Genomic DNA, 26,076 nt, shown 5'->3' on the forward strand with positions numbered 1-26,076 from the left:
TTAACAGTGCATGTGCTGAGACTCTGATAAGAGAGTTCACGTCTAATGCATTTAGCGAGGGGCAAGTTCACCATCTTTATCTTATTTACTTAACTTGGTGTAAATATTGTTGGTCTTTGACGGTGGATTTAGTGAGACCCCATTTCTCAGAAGTGCACTCAGAGATCAAACTATGGAGTGCTGCAGAAAAATGTAGTAGATCAGGTGGTATGCAAAACACATACCTTTGTTCAGTTTGTTCATCATTAGCACAAAGTTACGTCTGAGATGCGTTTCATGTGTTTCTGCCTGTTATTTGCCTGGAGTGTTTCTTTTAATTAATTATACTTTCCATCATGTTTATAAAAACAGTGATTTGGACAGAGCTTGGGTTTTTCTTTTAATTACAAGCTGAGATTGGCTGCACTGACTGAGAGGGTACCCTGAAATACAAAATCACATACATTAGATACCACACAATTTATAACTCCACCGGAGAAGAGAGGAGAGTTCAAAAGAATATTAAAATTCAATACCTAAGGAGCACAGAGGTTTATCTAAAGTCAGGGGCTTTATTCAAGCATCATGCCTACTATTTTATTGTTGTCTTTATTTACTGCCTGTGACTGATCCAAGTCTGCCATGTGTGGTTATGAGAGCAGGGATTTTTTTTGTGACCCCATTGACTGATTGACTCCTGACTTCCTTTTTCTTCCTCTTTGAAGAAATCCCCCCCCCCCCCCCCATCCACATGTTTATTACCATCAGTGAAAGAATGGCTCTGTCCAGAAATTACGCCACCTGCCGCCGTGACCCCCAGGGGCCATGGTAATATCCATACAGCTGAACATTACCAGCTCCAGGTTCCCTATTATGTTTCCTTGCAGAGCTTCTCACTGCTCAGGGTGTCAACCCCAACTTACATGCAAAAGATCAAACAAGTCCTTCCCCAATTGAATTCAAATGGGAAATTTTGAGTAATTCAAATGGTGAGCAGTGAAGCGACAGGACTGTTCTGTCGTCTGACCAAAGCCAAACACAAGAAGTACATGACTCTACCGCCAAGACATGATTAAGTCCTGGAGCATACACATTACAAATTCAACTTTCTCTTGTTTACAACTTTAAATGGCTCTCAGGACGTACACATTGCAGGGTTATGGCTCTGAATTTAACATCCTCCACTACAAAGAAAGTTGGCGACATTGTAATTTGATGCTGAAGGGCTAGAGATGGCTGGAAATAAAGACGATTCAAATAAAAGTTCCTCCTGGATGAGTAGAGAATGGTGCAGGTGATGTATAAATATAAAAGGAAAGGAGAGATGGTAGAGAGGAGATGACAGGGGGGAAGTAAAACGAAGGAAACGAAAAGGGAAGGACAGAAGTGGTGAGATAAGGATAGGAAATGAAAAAGGAAAGGAAATAAAAGGTGAAAAAAAAAATGAAAGGAAATGATGTAAAGGACAGGAGAGGAAGGGATAGAAAAGGAAAGGCAAAGAAGTGGAAATGGAAAAAATCAAAGGGAAGGAAGGAAAAGAAAGGAAAAGAAGGAAAGCAAGGGTGGAGAAAGGGGGTTGCTTGTCTTCAGGGCAGGTAACAGCTTACACTAAACTGTTTGGCTTTAGAGTTGGAGCACCTCAGTGTGCCTGAAGGTCTTGAAGAATGGAGGATGGATTGAGTCTCCTCTTGCTATGAATCTCTATTCTACACTCCTCTCCTCCCTGATTTAGAAAGAAGTATCTGCTTTTTTGTCTAGTAGAAAATATTACAAAATATTCTATAGATAGTTCTACATTTCCCCTCAATCAAAACTCAGAGCAGCAGCCAATGATTAATCTGCCTTATTACCAATCTGATGTGTTAGAAAGGCCACTGAACATACAGTAATCATGCAATACCACCCATAGTCAACATGAATACAGCCACTGCGAGCTTTTAAATGGAGTGAAATAAGCAATAGCTAATGCAGCACATGAACTTTGATGCTTACAGTCCAGTCAGCAGGATAAAAGGTGATTTAAATGAGAAAATATTTATTCCCCATAGCGCCGCCATGATAGCAGCAGCCAAATAAAGGGACATGCGCACAGTGATGGGTGTCCCTTTAAAGATTCCGGGAACAGCAGTGAGTCTCTCTCTCAATTTAATCGATTTTAAAATGAAAAGTCAATTTAACAAAGTTGAAAAGAGAAAGATGGGCTAAGGGAAGAAGAAAAAAAAGCATTCTCTTGCACTCAAGCAGTAAACTAACCGCCGCACAGAGCAGGCAGAGATTTCAGCTGAATTATCTCCCACCTCACATTTGCTCTTAGGCAAGCAGTTTAAAAGCCAAGCGATTGAGCCAGTGATCCAATTTGAAATGCAGAAATGATTAGAGCAGCTTGCCTCATTTCATATCGAAATTCTCTGATTTATGACAGAGCACCAGCCAAGATCTATCTCTAAAGGGAATTAGTGTGCAATTCCTGCATATTTCTGTTATTTAGTCTCCCAATAGCAGATGCTATAGCCTCAGAGAGAAGGAGATAGGGGGGGGTGAAGAAGGAATGAAAGCAGTATGTAGGTATCTTTTCATTTCAGCAGATGTAACCGTGGCCATTTAGAAGAGGAGAAAATGACACAAAAGCAGACTTGAGAAATGGAGGTATTTCCCACTTTATGTAGGATGTTGACAGAGTCTTATTTCAGGGCATAATGAAAAATATGCAGCTCCTAACTAAGCATATACACAGTTTTCCCCAGCGTGGATATGGTAGTGGGTGAACACCGACTGTGAGCTTGGCTTTGGCCATTTTATTCAACAAAAAAAGACCCTTGCAACTCAGCCATCCTTGAGGCTAAGAAAATATTAATACGCAGAGCGATAACGAGAGCTGGAGGAAAATCTCCCTTAATGAAATTTCCAGTTGACCACATGCAATTTGTTTCATCGCAGTGAACAACTAATTGCAATGGACGTTATCAAGGTGTGAGTGTGCTGTCTGCTGTAAACTGACTGGTAAAACAGGTACAAATCCTTTATCCTCACTCCCATGTTAGAAACAGAGAACATATAAACTTGACATAACCCATAACCATAAGCTTGTTTTTTTTTGTTATATTTATACTGCTGCTGGTGTTGTAGCAGCAGTATAAATGCGACGCTTTAAAATTATCACCACAGCACGTTAACACAAGGTCAAATGTATTGTAGGGTTCAAAAAAATAAAGCAAAAATGTATTTCCTTACAAGTTGAGGGGAAAAAGCTGTTATTTATTGAAGAAAAAAGACAATATTCCAAATATGTGGATACTTTTATTCACTGAAATATTTCAACTGGTGTTTTTGTTTCAAAATGGCACTACTCCATAGCGAGTGGGTGTTGAAAGCAGGATATAAAGCCAGTGAATGTCTCGAGATATTCAGACAGAGTGGTTTTGATCTCTCAGTTGTCTAAATCCCGCAGCTGTGGGATCAAGACAAGATACAGTGCCAGTCAGTGACCTTGGCGGAGGGAGGGGAAAAGAAAAAAAAAAGAGTTGCGATGAGGAAAATAATCATTCTCACCCAGGTTTGTATCGATTTCACCTGCCCTGACCATGAAGCGGGTTAAGAGTAGCCAGTGGTGGTGAAATGGTCAGCCGTGATATCATTAGCTTGTTGTTTACACAGGGAAGCAGGGAGTTAGAGGAAGGCTGAGTGTCACAAGCCACTTTCTTCTTCACCTCCTTCAGCTGATCAGAGGATCATGGTATCAAGGAGGGATTAGTAGCGACTTGGGATTTGTGTGATTGGTTAATTTATTGCGGTGATGGCAGGTCTTTCATCTATGGCAACATTTAATCAGCGCAGCCACAGAGGCTATTACAGGTTAGCTCCTTTCTGGAGTCAGTCCGGCTGTGCCATCAGCTCTATCACAATTCCCCTGAAATTTCCAAATTATCTGGAACAGGCTTTAGCTTCTCAGTAATAAAAATTAGAACAGATTCCTGATAGAAGCTTTTGCTCACACAGGGCCAATTATAAATAGTACAGCCCTGCCTTGGAAGAGGGAAAAGGGGAAGGGGGAAAAAAATTCGAGTCTGAGAGATGTGCACGGAACTTATCGTTCAGCCCCTGCTCCGCTCTGATCCAAATCCGTGTGGCTGAAAATTTATATTAGATTTTATCACAGAGGCCTAAGTCTAGAAAAATCAATGAAGGTTATCTTTTATGTTGCAGCAACTTGTGGAAATATTGATTTTCATTTTATAGCGAATTTGGAGCATCAGTTTGTAATCACTTCCTCGCTGACTACACTGTTTTGGTCACTGTATCTCTTACACGAGGAACGGTAACAGAGCTCAGGAAAAAAAAATTACGGAGAGAGTATTGAAACCACTGGAGTGAAGGCAGTGGGTGGATAAACCATAACACACTACACAGAGAAGAAGGCCAGAGGGGATTTTACAGGCTCTGACAGTGATAATAGACTGTAAACTGATATTAAACACTGTATCTCTATGAAAAAAATGTCACATATATATGTATACAATTTACTTGTGGACCATTATCTAATATCTATTACAAATATATACAATGTATAAACCATAAATATAACTCAGAAAAATAAGAATATTTTCTTTTTTCTTTTCATTTTTGACATCACAAAGATGTCATTCAAAATTTGTAAAAAGAAAAATGCATAATTTTTGCTATATTTATTTTTTCGTTTGTTTGCAACTGACATTTTAATGTATGATTTCGGGGTCAGCATATTTTACACACTCCACTCAGATTGCAGCTTTGGACAGGAAAGAGCTTCCATGCATCACATCCACTGGCTGTATGTTGTTATTGAGGAGTGAAGTGAGTTTGTTTCTATAAAAGCATTTCATCATATACTCCCGCGCTGCAGGGAAATTGTAATTTTCTGGCTGTCAATCTGCATTTCTTCTAGACTCGGACACTCAGACCAGCTGATCCGGTTTTACAAATGTTTTCATTTGCATTTGCAGACGCTCCTCCCCGCAGTGACGCCACTCCGTCTTAATCCTTAATATGTTGTGTGTGCAGTTGCTCCCCTGCATGTCTTTGTCTTTGTGACGGCTGCTACATGCAGCATGCTCGCAGATAACATTGGCCACCATTGTCACTATAGATGCATTATGTAAATTTGCTCCAAGGCTGCCACGGGTTGTTGCTGCTCAGTTTCCAGCAAGAAAAGAAAAGAAAGCCGAAAGTAACAATTGACATTCAAATCAAAATAATAGACAAAAGCCATCATCAGAATTTCAAACTTTCTGTTAAAACGATAACTAAAGGAACATGTGTGATTAGTGAGATTATTTCTTCAGTGGGGAGGTGTCTGGTTAATGTGGAATTATGTCCCTGTTGGCTACATTAAGAGCAGCTGGAATATCATGAATTCCCAGAGTGTCAGAGGGACGGCGGAGAGGCCTTTCGCTGCTGAATAAGAGATGGCTCCAGTCTGGAGATCTAAGAAAGGGTTAATCTGATTCCCATTTCAGATAGTCGCCGTAGCAACAATCGGCCGGTCTGCTCTGCTCCTTTGACAGGGGTGTGAGATTTTCAGGTTAGCCAGATAGAAGACTTTATTGTGAGGCTAATTTGAAATGTGAAATCGCGGATGGCTTAAATTACAGAGGTCCTCTCTCATCTGCTGCCAGGACGGGATAAGAAGATGCCAGAAGAAGGAATAAGAATATCAATAGACACAATTTACTGTCTGTGTTTGATCAGTTTGGCACTGTAGTTTGCCAATGTGCAGAGCTATACATATAAGCACTATTTAGAAATCTGCCTTTTTTTTAGCGTATGCATTTGTCTTCCTAATTTTGCAGACAAAATCCAAACAGATTCTTATCGTCTCGCTGAGATGTATTTGGTGCTGGTGAATAATTCCCTCTAAAAAAATCTGTATGTCCTCCAGCCTCCGACTAGATAGAGTTCATGGAAAGAGAAATGGGCGAGTGGCGGAGGTGGAGGAGGAGGAGGAGGAGGGAGGGGGGGGACATGCAGGCACACTGCCGGAGCACAGTGCTCATCTCTTGTGCATATCTGTGCCAATTCAGACCTTTAACATGCTCAAGTGACATTTGCATTTATCCTTGAAGGTTGTTGCCTTTTGCGGGGGAGAAATAAGTGAAAAGCACAGGAGAGGACTAGTGTTTTTCTGTTGCATTAGGCAGATGGACAGTGTCCTGTCGCCGCCTGCCTCAGATGGAAAAAGAAATGAAGTGTCGAGATTGCACCCCAACCCATTTTCTCTTTGCTAAACTATTTTTGTAACATCCTAATGAAGGAGGGCCCCGGGGTTCAGAAGTAATGGCCATGAAATACTGACATTTTGCCTTTGAGTAAAAGGCTACTGTACCCAGCTGCCTGAGATGTTGCTACCAATACCCCCCCACCCCCACCCCCACTCATAAAAACACACACACACACACACAACACCATCAACACAACATTTTGAAAGACGCAGCAACAAAATGAAATAAAACAGAACAAAGCATATGAGGATAAATAGAGCTAGTAAATCTGGTGACAGTGCCGCATGTGAATCTATTATGGGGGATATTGTACTCTGTTTTATTTTTTCTTTCTGAGAAATAAAACTCCACTTTTGACCTCTGACCAGGAAGAAAAATGACCTTACACATTCAGAATAATTCAGCAGCATATTATAAAAACTCTAACCTCAATCGCCCTTTGAAATGGATACTGATTCTTTAAATTCTTCACTGCATGTTTCAGGAAATAGTGAGATCACTGTGATAGCGAAGCACAATGTGCCCCAAGTTCAGTGCAGAACACTTGCTTCCTCCTCTCAGGGAGTAACCAGCCTTTTTCCTTTTTTTTTTATAATTCCCAGACACCTGAGATGTTCGTGTTAAACCAAAACATCTGATGCTGAATTATTGGGTTCAATCCTGCATGAGAATTCCTTCTTTTTTTATACAATGCAGGCTCTTGCACCCATTTGTCACCACTCAAACTACGGCTGCAGATCTCACACACACACACACACACACACGCACACAACCTGCCCCAAATCTTCTCAGCAATGCAAAAAAGGGGGATTGGGTGGACTTAAGTTACGTGCTTCATAGTTTGTGAAATTGTCTGTTTATGGCCATTCAGAGCAGCAGTGGAGCACAGCTCAGTGGTTATTAATGTTTCTTTAATCAGCAAAATAAGCAAATGATTAGTGTTTGTTATCTCCTCCTGTCCAGAAGACGAAGAGCACGGTCCCGGTGGTGCTGAGCGCCGGCCCCAGGTGGCTGCTGGATGTGACTTGGCAGGGAGCGGAAGACAACAAAAACAACTGTGTGGTGTACAGCAAAGGTAAGCAAGCAGCGCCGGCATCCTGTTATCTCTCCGCAGCGCAACACACCACGCCACGGCACCGCGGCAAAGACACTGACAATTCTCCATCCCCTCCCGCCTGTCTCTCTCCTCTCTCCCCTCCCTCCCTCCCTCTCTCCCTCTCTCTCTCTCTCTCCTTCTCTCCTACTTTTTCTCTCCTCTTCCCGCTTCTCAAAGTCACAAACACACACAAAATAATTGTGAGTGCACAGCAACAAGGACGCACAAAAAGACATACGTGCACAGCGCTCCCACACCATATCTGTTTTTCTCATCCAAAGAGTAATTTATATCACTATAACTCTGATTAGGAACTGAGAAACATCACTTGACACACAGAGTTAATGGTCTTTAGATTTCACAAGGTAATTAATGCCCCCATTTTTTTTCTCTTTTATATTAAGTGAATCCCTATCTCAGAGCAGATAGCGGGCAAAGCACGAGTGGAGATGGGTTTGCCATTTTGCTTCATTTGTTCTCTCACTAATTCGGCAAAGCTTTAGCTGTATATCTTTTATAAATCAGACATTCATACAAGCCCCACTAGAAATGGATTTATGTAAATATGTGTGGGGGGTATGTGTCATAAAATCCATGTTGTTTATTCAGAATTAACCCTAAAAGTACAAAAAACACAAATAACCCACGGACATTAAGATGAATTCCTCAATCTGCTGCATTGTGTCCAGAGGAGACCCTCATTAAAACCGCCCAACATGGATGTGTAGAGCTCACTTTGTTGCACGTTGAATGGGGAGATGCTCAAACTGTGTACAGCCCTGACACTGCAGCCTGTATAGCTTCACTTCTGATGAAAGCACCAGACTTCTGCAGCCTATAATTGGGTCTTGACGGGTGTTAACCAGGGAGACAGAGCAAAAAATAAATACGTAAATAAAGATGTGTTTTGGATTCCAAAGAGTGAGGGAAAGGGGGCTCCATTTATCACTTTTCAAAAATGATTACCCCGTGACAATACCCCCAAAGCTGAAATGGAGCTTCCTCTCTCTCAAAGTGTATAAGTGGCAGGAGTGGGATTTGCAACCCGGATTTTCGGTCTCCCAATTCTCATCTACTAATCACTAGACTGCACTGGGGAGTTATCCTCTTAACCGGCTACTTAACTTTGTGCTCTTTATCACCAAATCATTAAAGTTTTGATAAGCTGTTAAAGAAGATTATGCACTTCTTTAAAATCTTCTAATCTTTTTGCTCAGAGACTGACTGTATGAGACAAAAAAAAAGGGCAATAACAGGATTTCTTTTTTTTTTCTAACGTCTGGAGAATTTCCCTCATGCGTGCACGGAGATAACATCACGTGCAGCAGCATCACCTCAGCTGTGTACCACTGACATTTGCTTTGTTTGTCACTTCTACTTTGACCTTATTAAATTAAACACAATAACATCTCTAGATGTTCCCTTGTGAGAGTTGCTCTGTGTTGTACTGCATCAATTCTTTTCTCTAAATCCTCCACAAGCAGCAGCACACACTTGCCAACTGATGATACATGATAATAGAGGGGGACGTCGAATACAAAGAATTAATTTAAATCTTAAAGTAGACGTAAATTATCTTGTCACTTCATAGTAGCTGTGAGATGATCACTGAGCTGAGAACAACAGCATCAAATAGACAGACACCGTTTAATTATTTTCTTTTTTTACTACAGTCTCACCATGTATAGTTTTGGAATCATTGATTTATTTAAATAACGTCGCAAAAAACTTTGAATTTTCATTTCAGAATCTGAAATGAATGTTACAATATCGAAAATTATGACTATAAACTATGACTCCAAGAGGTAGAGAAATATTCATGCTGTGTAATCCCATACTTGACTCGAACTGCTTTGTAGCAACTTTGCCACAGAGCTTTGGATAAATTGGATGGGTGGCCATTTTTCCCAGCTCTCCAACCAAAATTGTTCCACATTTTGCTCCTAGCGACGTTTTTTTTTTTTAACGTGGACTTGGACTTAGTTCGGAAAGTGGCGAAGTGTTTGATGCCATTCAGCCGTTTAACTCTAGCGTCTCGACTTGATTTAGACTGCACATTCTTCTTCATCGCTCTCTGTTAAATATTCCAATCTGCATGTGTGTGTGCACCCTCTGGAGGTGACATTGAAATTGAATGTCCGCGTGCTGAAAATATCAAATCTTTGTCAAATTCAATATTGAGTTTGGTCTTTTTTCGCTGTGGTTTCTGAAGCAGCTCTGGGAGTGTGTTTATCGTGTCGACACCAGCGTGGACTGACTAACGGGAGAAAGGCGCCTCGTTCCAACAGGGAACTTTCTTCCCACCTTGAAAAGCTGAGGCCCAGATTGTTTATATCTTCACTGCTGTACTGTTTCGCCTCTGTTGGCTGCTTCATTGCTCCCTGAGATGCGTTACTTATGGAAAACAGTGAATATCTCAATACACAGTATGCTTGCAGAGTATGCTTTGGCTCACGTTTCAGTGGTCTCGGCTTTCTTTATGGCTGCCTGAAAAGATAGTAGCAGTTCACTCTGGATGCATGCCAGTGTGAATCTATGGGGGAGTATCTTTAAGTAAGGACTGGTGATTGGTTTGAGTGGCCGTAGGTGTTGGGTGTTCTGTCCTATGATTTCTGCTTCATATTTTTCAGAAGTGCTCTTCCTCTCTCCCCGAAACTTGTCATTCAGGAAGTCGGGGAAATGTGTGCAGAGGGAGAGCGGACAGGATTCAGCAAAATAATTCCCCTGAGAGTTGTATTCCTGCAGTGTGTTATGTATAATACATGCAGAGGCAATGTGTAACAAGCAGCAGGGTGGTGTAGTCCGGTCCCCCGCGGGGTGCCCTTGGACATCAGCACCTAGACAAGCTAACTGTAGTGTCAAGTATACTTTTTTTCGCCTCATGTTTGGATCCTATAATAATAATGCCAGCAAAACTATGTTTCCCTGACAACTTGTATTCTATTTTCCTGTCTTTATCTTTTCATCCTGATGAGCAGAAAGACAGGAACGTTTAAAAAATGTGAAGTCAAAGAGCACGAGTAATGTTCGAGGCATTTAAATGTCTCAAATTATGATTCACATTTCAGAGTCATTTCATGAATATAAATTCTTCTTTGAATTCCCTTTCTTAAAATGAGTGGCAGCGAGAGCCCTGAAGTGGAAGCAGGAAATGTGCAATATCTGTTTTTCCCAGGCTGTCAGCATGGCCCTGTTTGTTTTACATTAAACTCCCAGGAAGAGTCTTAGCAGCCAGCCATTACTAAAACTCTCAACTCTACCACTGCGCTAACTCATTATCGAGAAATCCACCTGGAACTCCCACAATGCTCTCCTCCACACTCCGACAGTTTCTTTGAAGCGCTGAAGTTATAGAAACAGGTAGCAAGTCTGCAGAGTAATTATATGTTACAGTAATGCAGGGGAGCGAGGGGGGAGAGGGGGAGAAAGAGAATGACAGACAGGGACATGGAGAGACAGAAACCAGTGGAGAATTTTCTCCACAGATAAACAACAGATTGATAAACAATACAGCTGGAGAGTAGGAGAGATTCAACACAGAGGGAAAGTCAGCCCCATTTTGATTCTTTCATATCACATCTCCTGGTTGAATATGTTCCCAGCAGAGACCAAGTTCAGACACAGAAAACTTGCCTGATTGGAAGGATTGCAGCAACGGTTGTAACAGAGACTGTGGTCTTGTAAAAAACGTACCTATGGGTCGCCTGTGCCGGCAGCTTATAACGATGCCGAGTTAGGTGTTATTGTTACGTCTTTTCTAACGGTTGTAGCAATTATGATGGGAGCAAAGGAGGAAGTCAGGTGACGTAGTGTGGCGAGGTCTGTGTTAGGTTTGGGTGGGTGGGTGCTTGGATTCTACAAATGAGAAAAGTTTCACACGAGAGTCTGCAGTTTGTTTGTTTTTTGTTTGAAACTGACTGTCAATGCTTTTAACCAAAGCAGTATCTCATTTATTACTGTAACCATGTCAACACAGGTCCCTTAAACCTTAATGAAGTCCTTATTTTGAAACAAATCTTTTCCTCAGTATTGCCACACACTTTTTGCACTCGAACCAAACCAAACCTAACACTAACCAAATTTGTATTATTGTAACCATGACGATGATGACTCCCTATTTCAGGAGATGCTTCTTTGGGTGGTATCCGAAGGTGAGGACTAGTACTTGGGTCGTTTAGGTACACTGTAGTCAAACTGTGTTAAGGCAGATGTTATTCTCAATTTTTCCTTTCGTGAAAAAACAAGTGTTAGTTCATTTCGTAATACCACTCTTTCAGTGGCACTCAGCCTCAACACCATTCCTTGCTATAAATCTTTAAAAACAGGTCATAAATAAATACATGTTTTATTTTTGAAAGCTCTTAGTAAGAATCTTGTAAAACATTTGGACCATGTAGTTTTCAGCAAATGGGTAAATTGTGCATTTGGACTATTTTCAATAGAAGATATACATTTAGTACACAGCAGCAAGACGGTGAACGTGGTACTGAGCAATTAAAGTACAGTTCCCATGTTCAGTGCAATGGAGGGATATGTAACCCAGTACGTTCAACACGTAGTAGTTCATTTTTTTAGACCTATAGCAAAATATACGAAGCAATTCTTTCTCAATGTGAGCCCCATTGTGCGTCCTCCATTGTTACCTGATATCAGAGCCCAGTGAAACTATACACACTGAGTATGACCACATTATGTGGCATTATTCAGAGGTCACCTAAACTTTTCAACTGTAAGCCTCTTAGGCCAGACCACATTCAGATACAGCATGTCCAATAAGTCTCCAGAGCAACTTAGCCCATTGTTCGTGGAGAAATTGACCAATGTAACTAGGCCGTTTTACATAAGCCCAGACAGCGCAGAATTAGCTAACTCACTGTGTCTTTGTATTATTTCATATTCTCTAAGTCCTCCCAATCAGATCCTTTTTTATGCCTTCACTTGCTCTTTCCATTGCTCCATAGCTGTAGACCTCTGAGGCATAAGATGAACTAGTGTCTGGACAGATGTAGTATATATTTGACTTTTTTTATATTAAACCAGACTTGCACAGACTCACTGTAAAGAGACATTTTGAGGTTGTTTTTTTGGTTTTCTCTTCAGAAATGAAGCTTAAAACTCCAGTGTTTCCTTCACTGCTCAGTGGCAGCATGAACCAGTGAGAGGAGAGGACTCTTACAGTTCAAAAATGTAATTGTTCATTTCAACCCTCCTTTTTTAAACTGACTGCGGCGAAGAGGAGGTGCGAGGGTTATTATCTCTTATCTGGGAACATAGCGAAATAGTGTGACTGAATAATAACTAAACAACTGACACAATGTAAAAATTTCATTATCAGTGTATTAAAACAAAATTGTACCCTAAAGGAGTCCCCACCACAGCTCTGAGCAGCCGACTAATTATGTTTAATTAAAAGACAACAGAGATCAACAGAATCGTTTTCATTAGGAAATTATTAATGATTCCACTGCAACAATAATTGATTGCACTGAGCCACGCGATAACTCGGTACGGTCAGGCTGGAGCGAGCCGGGTGGAGAGGAGAGGCTGGTTTAGGCATTTGGCAGCTGTTTGGAGCATGTCTTTTAGCTGAAGCTTCCACATTAGCAATTGAGAAGAAGTTGTAAAGCTGGCTTTATGGAGAGGAGATGAGGAGGAGGAGGGGTATGTGGTGGGTTAAGGACAGCAAAATCCAAATCACACGGCGATCTGAGAGGACTTAACAATCCCACGCATTTATTTAGGCGGCATTCATGCACATGCAAGCGCACACATTTCAGCACACATGACTAAGTCGGGAACACACATTATTTTATTCTGTCTCTGTCTACAAACATATTCAAGGGGGTGGGTTTTTTTCTTCTTTCAGTCTCACTTGTAAGCACATAAACTACATGCATACACACACGCACACGCACTTTGCCGCTGCTCCATTCAGAGCCACGTAAAAAGACGTCAGCTCCAGACGCTTCCTACGACAGCCTTTTATGTGCATTGTTCTCCCGACGCACAGCCAGTTTCCCCATGCGAGACAGTATAGCACAGGCTCCAGATACCACACTCTGCCACAGCACCCATATTCACTGCCAGCACACACACACACACACACACACAGACCAAACGCCATTACCGAAAATTCACATAATGGCTGCTGACACATATATGTCCATCTGCATTGTGTGTAGACTAAGCCTTGAGACAAAAACAACAATACAGGGAGAAAATGTAAAAGAAGTGATGGGCACTGATGAGGGACAAGACTGTTCTTTTCATGTAACATTTTGTAGCTGTGGTCTGCATGCACGTTTTTTTGCGTATGTGCTTGTGATTTGTGTTATATGTGTGTCTGCGTGTGTGAAAGTATAGCCCGTCGTCCTTGTATCAATGCCACGGAGGGTGTCAGGCTAATGAGCGTGGGCTGTCCTTAGAGCAGGAGGGTTTGGGTTGTGCCATTCACTCTGCATATTTAAATGCCTTGTAGAGCTTAAGTAGGCCCACTTTTCCATGTCAGGGCAGCGTTCAATCCTGCTGCGACCATTAATTATGATACCATTGTGCTCCAGTGTGGCTAATAAGAGTGATGTATTGCACCCTCGTGGCATTATAATCATCTGAGTGAAGTACCTGGACTACACTGAGCTCGCTTTAAGCACCACATTTAAAAAAAGAAAAGGGGGAAAAAAACAACGAGTGAAGAGGAAGCTTCTTCTCTCCATCTCCATCTCCACAGGCTTCTACATGAGAGTCTGTTGCAGATTTAACTTCTCTATAATTGTAAAATCAATAATGAGAAATGCTTCGGTATTGATCATGCAGGAGGGCTGGAAGTGTGTCTGGGAGGCGAGGCACATACAGTTGCTTGGACTTGAAATACTGCACGTGCACAGGCTCCAGAGGCACATATGAGTCATTATTTTTGATTATTTTTCTCACTTTTCCTCCCATGCACATGCACCCGCTCTATCTACACTGTATAAGCATGTTATATGAGTTATCTGCACCGCTTTCTCAGATGTCTTTTCACACAGAACCGGTTAAGTGGATTTTTAGGAGCTGCTTCTTAATATTTGGAGCATGTCCCCTCAGTATTGAATGTGTTCAATACAGATGGGGAAGAAAGATCGCACTTTATTACATTAATCACTGCAAGTTAATGTGATTATATGTACTTTATATTTCCCTTCTTAGCTTCCCTCCCTTAACGGCATAATCAATGACCATTTTTATATTCATTGAAAAATTCTGCGGATATGAAAATAAGCCTCCGCGAGGTTTTTTAATCTACTGCAGGATCTTGAGTCAGTAATTAAAGAGTCCATTCTGTGTGTGTCTTCTAAAAACCCTTAGCCTGCTTTTAGGCCTGGGTATGATCCAGCCCACCGCCCCCATCTCTGCTGTGGTAAGTAGGTGTGAAAAGCATTGTCAGTGTGCTTCGGGATAAAGCCCTGCTGTTGGATGCCATTGGTCAGAGTCGAACCCTCCTACAACACCCCCGCCACACACTCACACACACACACACACGCACACAAGATTCAGGAGCAGGTTGAGGAGAAATGTGTGAGTGTATGAGTGTGTGGACGGAGAGGATATAAGAGGTCGTGCATGTATGTGTGTGTGTGGGGGGGGTAATCGGAGACAAAAGCTGAGAGCTGTAGAGAGAGGGGCCTTTATACACATCCGCACACAGTTATTTTTTTGGAAGGGGGTGTCTTTTTATCAGGCTTGGGGGGGCACAGTTTGCGTGTGTGTGTGTGTGAGGGAGGGAGAGAGTGAGTGAAAAGAGATGGAGAGCGAGAGATAGAGGAATCACTGGGGTGGAGGGGTGTTTAGATCGTCACTCAGCGTGATGGAAAACCACACGGTTAAAGTCTCTCTGAGGGTTGACACAGGACTCTGCAGAGAGTGGAACTAAACAAGTGAAAGTGAGTCCAGGTGAAACTGTGATGCACTGAGGGAGAGAGGAGATGATCATACTGGATGAAAAAAAATCCCACCGAGAAGAGGGGAGAAAAGAACATGACAGAAGAAGAAAAACACTGATGCACCTTTCAAAGAAAAACTCACAACACTACGATGACACCACCAGCTTAGAGAATATAGTTAGAACAATTCAAGTCGTAGAGGGTCTGATGGTGCAGGGTCCATTTTCCCTTTGATAAGGTATACCCCTGCAAATCAATTTTTAGGTTGGGCAAAACATAATCAGATTTCCTCTGAAGAAATAGCTGGACACATTACAAAATTGTTTTGTGGGGTCGCCACTGTGTTCATGCAGGAGAGCTCGGCGATAACCTTTATACATACGTTTGCAGCTAATCCATTTTATTGATTGTACATCCACCAGGATGGAAAGAAAAACACACAGCCCCATAGTCTTTACAGGGCCGTATCAGTGTGATATCACACTTTTTCTTTTCTCATTGGAACGCATAGGAGGAACATCCACCTCTAGCACCAGTGCCTTATCTGTGGGTTGTTTTATCATGCAATCTGGTCAAGGGATCTCAGCCATTCTACCCCTCTTAAAGTCCAATGCCATGGGTAAGGACACGGGGATGAACAAGGTGGGTTCAGCAATGAGCTTAAAAGGTGAAGTTGTAGCAATTTGAAAATGTGATGTGTGGTGAGCTGAATAATCCTGTATCATAATCTTGCGTTGAAATCGTGTGGAGATAATCTTGAATAGCTGCAATCAAGGTTGTTTTATGACAGTCCAGTGTGGTTCAGTACAGCAGTTCTTCATGTAAGACAACCCGAAAGCAGGATTGGATTGAGACTGTAGCAGCACGAGTGTGTAGACTTGTACAATTGATTCCCTGACATTGATTCTTCCTTAACCTTACCAAGAAGCACTATAGGTTTGCAATATATACATATGAAGGATGGGTCGCTTACATGGTTGGTAACAAATGATCCAAATTAAATTTAGTTTTGTCACTATCCTTATTCCATCCCATGTTTCTGCTTTCACTGACAATAATTCAGTAAAGGCTGAGTTGCATTGGCCTCATGTTACCTGACATAAAAATATGTACCAGGCAGTGAAGTCTATGGGTTTTAAACTTGAGATGAAGAGAGAGCAGTACTGACTCTGTTCAGTCAGTTACCCTCAGCTGAGATAATGGAATTAATGTGGAGACTATATTGCATCAAAAAACAACAACCATGGTCACAGGCAACTAAAAGGTGCTGAGTAAGGTTTATTGCATAATAGTGATGAAAACATACCACACTTTTTATTTCACTACATGTAGGACAAACTACTTCCTGCAAGGTTCACCTCATATTGGCAATGGAACAACATTTCAGGTTGTTTCTTCTTGACCAGGGATGGTGCTGTCGCAGGAGGCGTGGTCTCATGTTACCTTCCCACTCTGGTTGGATCAGTGAACCAACTCCCCTCTCATTACTGATTACTTTTAAAAACATTAAAAAAACAATGTGAACATTGAAAGCATTGTAGAAATGAAGAGAAGTAGAAAGTACAGATATTTGTTAGTATATGTAGTAAAGTACAGGAGGAAAGTACCTGAACAAAATCTATTTAACTAAAGTATGGTTAAATAATAAATGATACTTTAGGACGGGGATAAAGTAAATGTACTTTGTTACCTCCCAACACTGATTAAACATTGTTATGTGTGTTAAGCCTTGTGTCTGTCCTCATGACAGAGATATTGGCTGCTTGTGAGCTCAATAGGTTGCTTTAGTGCTTGAGCTCTGCTGACCTCTGCCTGTCGGCGCTGGGTGACAGAGATGGGTGCCCCTGTTCCTCGTGTGTGTCTATTGTGTGAGTGTGTGTGAGGGAGAGAGAGAGAGAGAGAGAGAGGGAATGAAAGTGAACAGAGCGGTGTACGAGCAGACAGGCGTGCTGTAGGTACAGTAGTGTAGAGGACTAGACATCAGTGTCGTCCAGGTCAGACAGGGCCATCCATTCTCTAAGCCCAAGGGAAGAGGAAAAGAGAGAGAAAGAGAGGAGTGTGTGTGTGTGTGTGTGTGTGTGTGTAAGGAAAAGGAGAGATTGGGGGGTGGGGGGTGGGGGGGTGCACTGATGCACTGTTTCTCTTAACTCTGTCAAAGCCACTCCATTGTGCTCCCCCGTGCAGTGAGTGGAAACCAATCTGTCATCGCTCCACTAGCCAGCATACTAGAAGAGGGGCTAGACTGCTGGAAACACAAGTCTATTCAATGTGAAATGTAACTGGAATCTGAGCCCTTGGATAGCTGGATTGAAAAAAAAAAAATTTGATGTAAGATTTTTGAACCCCGCTCTCCCACAGACTGTGAAATGGAAGCTGTGAGTACAGTATTTTGGGCTGTGTGAGATAGGTTTCAGTCTCATATCGCGGCCTTTTTTTCACAGGTAGGTGATTGACATGTTTTGTTGATGGAACTCTATCCAAACCATGTGAGGTTTGCATAAGCATGAAGGGCTCTGTTAAACCCCCCTAGCTGGATGTTACCCTGCAGAGTTGGCCTCCTTTGTCTAAGATTAGATTTGTATTTTCCTTCTGGCATTGACAGTATGTAGACACAAAGAGGTGACAGTGTAGCAGAGCAGTCTTCAAGCGGAGCTGTTCAGATCCCATCCTCCTATTCCCTCCTCTCCATCCATGTTACACCTGTCACCTATGGAAACCGAGCATCACCTGACCAGCGCAGAAAACATGACCACCTCTCCTGATGCCCTGAGCTCACTAAGCCTGCATACTGTTGAATAGAGTCTGCTAATGCTATGTTCCAATGGCATTTAGAGTCACGTCTTCCCCTCTCCTCACAGGAATCCCCCTTGCGCCATTTTCCCTGTAATCTCCCCACTCCTCTCTGTTATGGGGTGGCTCGCCCGCTGCTCCCGCCACTATTTCACAGCCCCTCTCCTTCTTACAACCAGCACCTCCACCATTTTAATCCCTTTGACCCAAACCCTGTGTGTTTCCCTGTATCAACAGCTCGTGGAGATTACATCCTGCCTGCCTCCTCACTGCTGCGTGCTTCAGTCACTGGGGCTGGAGCCGGCCAGTGCATGCCAGGGTCTTAGTCAGACACTGCTGGGTGTGATAGCCACTGTGGCTAGCGTAGCTCTGTCGTGGTCGTAGCCAGAGTGCAGGCGGCTGGAAGAGAAGTGAAGGTGGAAGAAAACGTGGAGGGTAGAGAATCAGAGTATGTATCTGAGCCTTGGGCCCTCAGGAGACGCAGTGGACACTTGAGGAGAGTTGGGTTTGTTTTAGTGAAAAGAAACATCAGACAGTTGAGTAATGAATTAATTGGAAATGAATGGAATGACTGTTTGATTTGCAGCAGCTTATCTTCAGAAGCCCATCGTTCTGACTACGACAGCCCAGCTATTGCAACATATATATGTGCATGGCAACTGCGGTGTGTTAATGTTTGAGAGAAAGACGTGGATACTGAAGAAGCTGAATTTAAGCATCAGATGTAATTTGAGGTTCAGATTCTGCGAACAACCCTTATATTGTATTGAAATGTAAACCCTAGAAATCAGCGAACCTTCTCATTTCACCATCTCTGCAAAAAGGATACAGTAATAAAAATAATATTTTTGTGCAATATGCATTTTTAGCTATTCTTTTTCTCTCTTTTCTCTTATAACTCATGGGGACATGAAAATAAGACAAATCTACCACTGACAAACATTAAAGGTGGACATAAGTAAGGTAATGATTACATGCGTCCCTCGAATGGAATTTTTGAATACATATTTTCTTCATTAAGTTTTTTTTGTAAAATTTATATCACTCAGAAAATGGACACAAAGCCCATCTACTCAGTTTTTTCTATGTGGCTATAAAGCTGGAAATTCATGCCTAAAGGGTGACAGTGACATCACATCACTCGGCTTCTGGGCAACAAAGTCCCTCAAAATTTCAAAATATGGCATTCCTTGACAGCTGATGCTGCAGCTGTGTTGTTCAGATTGAAGCAGTTATATTGAGATTAAGCTGAAACAAATATTATAAACAAAATTATAGTGAGTTTTGCAAGAAGTAATGCATATGGGATATCTTTTTTTTCCCCTGAAGTTCAAGAGGTTAAGGGAGTTATCTTGAAACAGCCTGTCAGGATCCTGTTCTGCGAAGTGAAGCAGCCGTCAGGAGAGTTAAAGCGGGTTCTGTCGTCATGCTGAGGAGCAGGCTGTGCTCTCAGAGGGCCCCTCCTCTTTCATGTACTGTTTCTGTTAATGGGTTAGAGCTTTATTGATGTGAATGTATGTGATTATTGCATAAAGTACCACCATCTCTCCCTCTCTCTCTCTCTCTCTCACATTGCTCACTTTTCCTGTGGGCCACATTAAATCAAGCCTCCGACCCAGACTCTAGTTAAATTAAACCCTATCAGCATGTTGCCCTGTCATATCAGAGAGCAGGCCGTTATATAGACGGCCTGTAAATGGTGATTAGTCAGTGTTTTGATTAAAATTGAATCATATGTGTGATACTACAGTAGAGCCACTCACCTCCTTCTCTCCCTTCTTCTGTCTGTGTCTCTCTGTGCTTAAACATACATTACAACGTGCACACACACACACACACACACACACATACACATACACACACAGGAAATTCCTCCTCTTCCTCCTGCCCTGTCTCGGACTGGCCTGTTCTCATGGCTCAGCAGAGTGCACGGCTGATTTAAGGGCCCTTACAAATGGGAAAGTTGCGAGTGAAGACAAAAGCCAGAGACAAATCACACCGCGGCAGTCTCAAGGTTTCTGCTAAACCTATTCAACTGGAGGGGAGCGGCAGAACAGTGAAAAATATATACACACTCCATCCTGTCAGAACGCTTTTGGCTTATCTTGAGTGACTGTCAAGGCTGGGAATATCAGGGAATGGACAGAAATATATAAAATTAATAAGCCGCTGGATGTTGTCGGGAGTTATGATGCTTCATAAATCCTGGTTTGATCATGGCGGACAAGGCTTAAACCCACAGCTTCCTAATGCGCACAGCAGTGTTTTGGACTGGATTTTATTCTGTTTGGGAGATAGAAGCCCTTAGCTGGCAAAAGTAAGATTTATCATCTTTCTACCACCCCCCCCCCCCCCCCCCCCCCCTCCCTTTCTTTCATGAGTGACAAATATTAAAAAGAAGGCCTGAGGGAAGTTGACAGCCATTACCACCTTTAATAGAAGGGCACCGGCATAGCAAGGTGAAACTGGGGCCAAAGGCAGAGAAATGCTATTCAAAGAAAAGAGAGAGAAGCGAGAGAGAGAAGGAAATTGGAACTTATCAGTTGTAGTTCCTTTTGTTGGGTCAGGGGTCTTGGGGCTTTTGTTTGTTTGTTTGTTTCTTATACTGAAAGGATGGATGCTATCTCTCCCGCCATCCACGCAGGTCTGCTCTGTCGAGAGCTGCAGGTAATATTTCATGTCAGGAATTTAGCAAGCCTACCCACCGACTGCTTTCTACAGTTAGACGGCAACCACATCCATCATCGTCCCCTCTTCAGCTTGTTGCCTTCAGTGGTGGAATGTAACAATAGGTATATTTACAAGTGTTACTTCTACTACAACTGCATTTGTTCTTTATATTTCATTAAATATAAAGAGAATTTATACTTTACAAATCTAGATTTTACTTAAAAATATAATAAATATATAAATATGAACTTAACCCTAACCCTAACTTTTAAAATTAAACATTTAAACCATTAAACGGTTTGTAAAATCTGAGAAACTGATAAATCAATTGCTAAGAATTGATTATTAGCTGACTGTTTTGATAAGTAATTCATCATTTAAGCATGTTTTAAGTAAAGGGGATGCAATGAGTATGCTTTTACCTTTGAGATTATACTGAAACACATCTACTTTCATGCCATTACTGTAGTATTTTTATTAGCAAATTAGTACTTTTACACTACTGCTACGTGTACTTGAGCAAAGGATCTGAATACTTCTCTCAGCGGTGGTTGTCTTTGTCTGGATCACCTTCCTGTCGCGGGGCTTCAGGTGTGTAAATACCACAGTGGAGGAAGAGACTAATTAGACAGTGTGTCTAATCTCCGAGGCTTTACCTGTCAATAAAAATGTTGTCAGCCAAGATGAAGTGCCGTGAAATGAAAGGCCTGGCAGTTTTGATATGTAAAACACATGTCACATTGTTTGAGTCGGTAACATCCTGATGGGACAAGTTGTCAACGGAAGTAAAGTGACAACAAAAACAACTTTGCTGGACTAAATCAGAATAATGACATACTAATTTAAGACTTGCCACCCCCTTGCTTTATTTGGGAGGGTCATGCTTTCTGAACACAAGTTGTAGTAAGTAAATTTATTCCACTTATTTCTTGTAACCGCACAAAAAAGTAATGAGGTGTTGTAGATAAATATATGAAGACAATAAGCCATGCAATTTGTTTCCTGAAGCTGCCTTTGAGTCAATTAGCACATTTCAGAGAGTCTGAGGCATGTCGCTGCCTTATGTAGCTTCTCAATATGCAGCATCTGACTTTTATCCAATTACATTATGTGAGGTTTGTGGGCACACCGGGCATAGTGCACATAATGGAGGATGCCATCTTTGCTGTGATAGTCTCCAACACTTTTCCATTGCATATGCCTATGGCTCTCACTATGAATTATTCAGAGGCTTCATCCGCACAGAGGAGCGTGAGGAACTCGGCTCCATGGTAAACAGATTTTCTGCTCACCATCCTCACAAATCTGAAGTGTAGGACATTGTAAGTGCCAAATAATTACACGGTGGCCCCTTTTCTCCCTGTCTGAGTTAACCTGGCCTCAGAGAGGATTTGGCCTGAATCATATGTTGTCATTGGTGAAACTTAAAAGTTAATTGAAGTTTTGTTGCTCAGGACCTGCAAAAAAAAAATAGACACATGAAAATACAAGATCCACAGACTTACTGATTCACTTGTGCATATATTCCATTTAAGATCCTCAGTTTAAATATTACTTATCCCATATTTTCATCTCATCAAACATATTTGGCTCCGGAAACAGCTCCAACGTGGTTACAGATTTTTTTTTTTATGCACCCCTTCTCTCGCTCTGTTGATTTATTAAACTATTTAGATAACAGCCCTGGAATTTGACTCTGGCTATGTATAATCACTTTAGTTCCTCACTCGCTATTGTGCTGTGAAATAGAAAAATATGAATATTACATGGATTTTAAATCCCTGCAAAAAATTTTTTTTTTTACAGAACAAGAAAATTGACATCCATTGCATTACTGCAGCACCCATCTTTGGCTAATGGAGATTTCACATTATAGCACTCACATTAGCACCATGAAATATGCTAAGTATTTAAGAAAAATTCACTTTTTAAATAGTCCTTCAGTTTGGAGAGTCCAAGATATTTCTCTCTCTCTCCCATTTACTTTGGGGATTCACCCTGACCTTGAACTGCTCGTATCTTCCAGTGCAGATCTGTGGCAGTGACACATGTCATGCGAGGATTGAGGACGAGGGGAGCAAAGGAGACAAGAGGGAGTGATCTTGGTCAGTAGCCCAGTCAGAGTCAGAGTCCGCCCTCATGTCAAAGGATGGGCATGTTTGGCCCAAAACATAGACTGCAACTCCTCCACTAATCTCAGCACGAAAACACCTTTGGGTGGCTGACAGTGGAGACGAGTGCGAGCACGTTGCATAGTGTCAAAGAACACTGAGAGGGTTCAAAGCTGCCCTTAAATTCTTGGGCTGTGGAGGGAGATGGCTGCATGGGGGGAAGAACAAGAGAGAGAGCGAAGGGGAGTGGAAGAGGAGTGCGTCTCCAGATTCTCCTCTTGTAAAGCCGACCTGGCTGAAGCCAAGCCAAGCCTCCCCTTTCTCCCCCCTGTTCTGCTTTGTAGAAAACCTCCACATCTTCTGTCCGTGCTCGTTCACTCCCACTCAGTAGGAAAACACAAACTACAAAAGAGTAGAGGCTTCTTATTAATGGACGACATCTTAAGGATCCCCCCCCCCCTCCCCCTGGCTTGAATCGCAGGTTTACTATCATGTAGTTGAAAGCACATTATCACATGTGAATGAAGTTAACACGCACATCGACCTGCAATGTTTCTTTGCATCAGTGCTATGCTTGACTGATCACTTCCTTTTCACCCAGACAGATTGTATGAAGGCGGTGGAATAATTTGTTATCGACTCACCAGGGCTCTGAAATTGAGATCAAAAATCTACAAACTCCCCAAAGATTAACATCTGTATTTTACAAAGACGGCTAATGTCACACGGTTGACAACCATCATTATGTCCTGCTTACTTTTGAAAGCATTTACCTTTAATCATTAAAAGGCTGCGTTTTACCTTTTGTTGTGAGCTAATTGATAGACTCAGACCTTGTCATTTGTATGCAGAGTATGGAGCAGATGCCGTGACTTTCAGCGTGTCTGTAAATAAATAAATCATAAAGTTTGTTTTCCTCACAGAGTCAAAAGAATCCTTTTCTTTGTCTTTGTGTTCAGCGCCTTTTGCATCGACATGAGGCTAAAACCCCGAAGACTACAACGTTTAGGAAAGCTCCTAAATAGCAGCTCTGAAGCTAGGTTTGAGCTTTGTCATCACGCTTGAAGAATTTCCTTTTAATGTACTGTAATGTGAAATTCAGTGGGGACAAGTTTAATTGAGTTTTACACAAACCAGTTGGGAGTAGCGCTGGAAGGTAGGTGATGTTGAGGTTTTTAATCTCTGGCTCCGGAGAGGCTTGTTGACGGAGTGGTTCTTTCTCTTTGTGGAGAAAAAAAGAGGAAGCCTAAGAAATGATACATCCATGGATAAAACCAATTGGCAACCCTCAAAGGGACGGGGGGTGATAAGGCAAATCCAGCACTTGTAGAGAAATAAAAGAATCCAACTGTTCATTAAAACGGGAAACAAAACAGGCGATTGAGAAGGAAGGCAGACTGCTCAGTGGAGGAGTGAGTGAAATAGACAAACAGAGCCAGAGATATCAGAGAAAAGGATTGGAAAATAATCAAGGATTTGTGAGGAGAATTAATAAGGAAGATAGGCACAAATAAGCATTTTTTTCTGACTCTCTGCAAAATTAGGAGGGATGGACGACAATTATCAAACAGGGGAAATGGCATAAGCTACATAGACACCTAATTATAAAGGATAACCTAGATATGAAGGTTGCTGTCTTTTTATTTTACACACTTTGACTGTGAGGCAGTGGGATCTTTTGTGCTCTGTAAACCAGATATTCAATGGATCGAGAATATTCGCAGAGTGTTTAATATAGAAGTATTCTGTTATTATTTGCCAGCAGAGATCTGTGATGAGTATATAATCCATTGAGAAAAGGGGTGATTTTAACTTTGCATGAAAGCTTTTATTTATTTATTTTTACTGTATCAGAGAACGGACCAGATGATTACGGGGGTCTCAGATAAACAAACAATGAAACCAAATGAATAGATATAATATTTATAATCTCTTTCATGATTCAGAAAGTACAACAACAAACAGAAAGTGGTCTTGCCAAAAGATCATTTATGAGAATATTTCTTTGTACCAGTTCTGAATTTAAGATCAAACTATTGCAAAATGTAACATTCAACACCTTATTGAAAAGACTCTAACTGCTTCCCTTCAGACCTCAGTCTCTGTACAGACGATGTGCTGGGTGTCTTTCAGAAAGGATAGGTGGACATTTGTGTGATGTTGCCATTGGACTGTTTATTTCTGACAGTTAATTCACCTTGTGGAGGTTAGTTGACTCTATCACCTGACCCAGCTCTCAGTAATGAGGTTTGGAGTCAGGGACTTGAGTTGATACAAACAAAGGGCTAATGATAGACCGAGGAGCGGCTGAAGAAAAGGCGAGGCGGGAGGCGAATGGGGTGAAGGAAACTGGCGGTGAAATAATCAGCACTTGTATGATCGGCCACTGAGACATTCCATTGGTGTTTTTTGTGAAAGAGAGCCATTCATCAACATATCAATAAAAATATGGAGCAGATTATTATTGTGTTTGCTTACCATGGGCCCCCATCGTAAATAATGGGTCTGCCTCTGCTGCCTGTATTAATTATAATTAGAATGCTGATAATGTGTGTGCTCTTTTATTACAGGAGCTGAATCAATTTTACAGTCTTATTCAGCCACACAAGGTCACACAAAGTTGCCAGGGCGAGAGATGGCTCCTTGTAAAGCCTTTCTGCAATCAGGGTGGTGGAGAGAAACCCAAACTGGTCAGATTGATTCAGCATCTTCACATACAGCAGCAGCTACTATAAACTTTTGGCTTCAGTGTCTCATATTCATGACTCGTACAGTGGTGGATCTAGGATTTTTCAAAATCAAGGGCCACAAAGGGGCCACGGTTTTCACAAAGGGGCCAAATATATCCAACACCCATGCATGATTCAGTAAAGTGCACATTTAAGTCACTCCTTGTTTACTGTTCTCTATTGCTTTGAGCAAAGCCTCATATCATTGACTATATTTTAAAAATTGTGTTCTTCAAAAAATATTCTTTATATATTGTTGTATTTATTGTTGGTATTGGGAGCAAGTAACAGGACAGGGGTGTTTAAGGGGCCAATCAGGTTTTACCTGCCCCTGCATTTAGACACCTGTCTGGTATATATTTTTTGGCCACTCTGGACATAAGAATTGTTTTGGTAAATATGTGTTTGTAGAAAGTAACAGACTGTTAGGCCTGAACTTAGTCTGCCATTTCGTGATGGGTTTGTAGCCCACAACGGTTTCATCGGAGCCTTTTGAGCCTGAAAACAAGCTGCTACTATTTCTGAAAC

General features: G+C 41.7%; 1 protein-coding gene across 2 annotated transcripts in view; it reads left to right on the top strand.

Moving 5' to 3' along the window:
• The window catches only part of zfpm2a (zinc finger protein, FOG family member 2a), a 116,286-nt gene that overhangs the window by 64,448 nt on the left and 25,762 nt on the right, over positions 1–26,076 (top strand). Inside the window, exon 5 of one of the 2 annotated variants that reach the window (XM_069537482.1) lies at positions 7,200–7,308. In XM_069537482.1, coding sequence (XP_069393583.1) covers positions 7,200–7,308 — 109 coding nt within the window. Of the gene's footprint in view, positions 1–7,196; positions 7,309–26,076 lie in introns of both variants that reach the window. The other variant, XM_020091096.2, reaches the window with a different exon arrangement.

Source organism: Paralichthys olivaceus, chromosome 13 (genome assembly GCF_024713975.1).
Source record: "Paralichthys olivaceus isolate ysfri-2021 chromosome 13, ASM2471397v2, whole genome shotgun sequence".
NCBI classification, from domain to species: Eukaryota; Metazoa; Chordata; class Actinopteri; order Pleuronectiformes; family Paralichthyidae; genus Paralichthys; species Paralichthys olivaceus.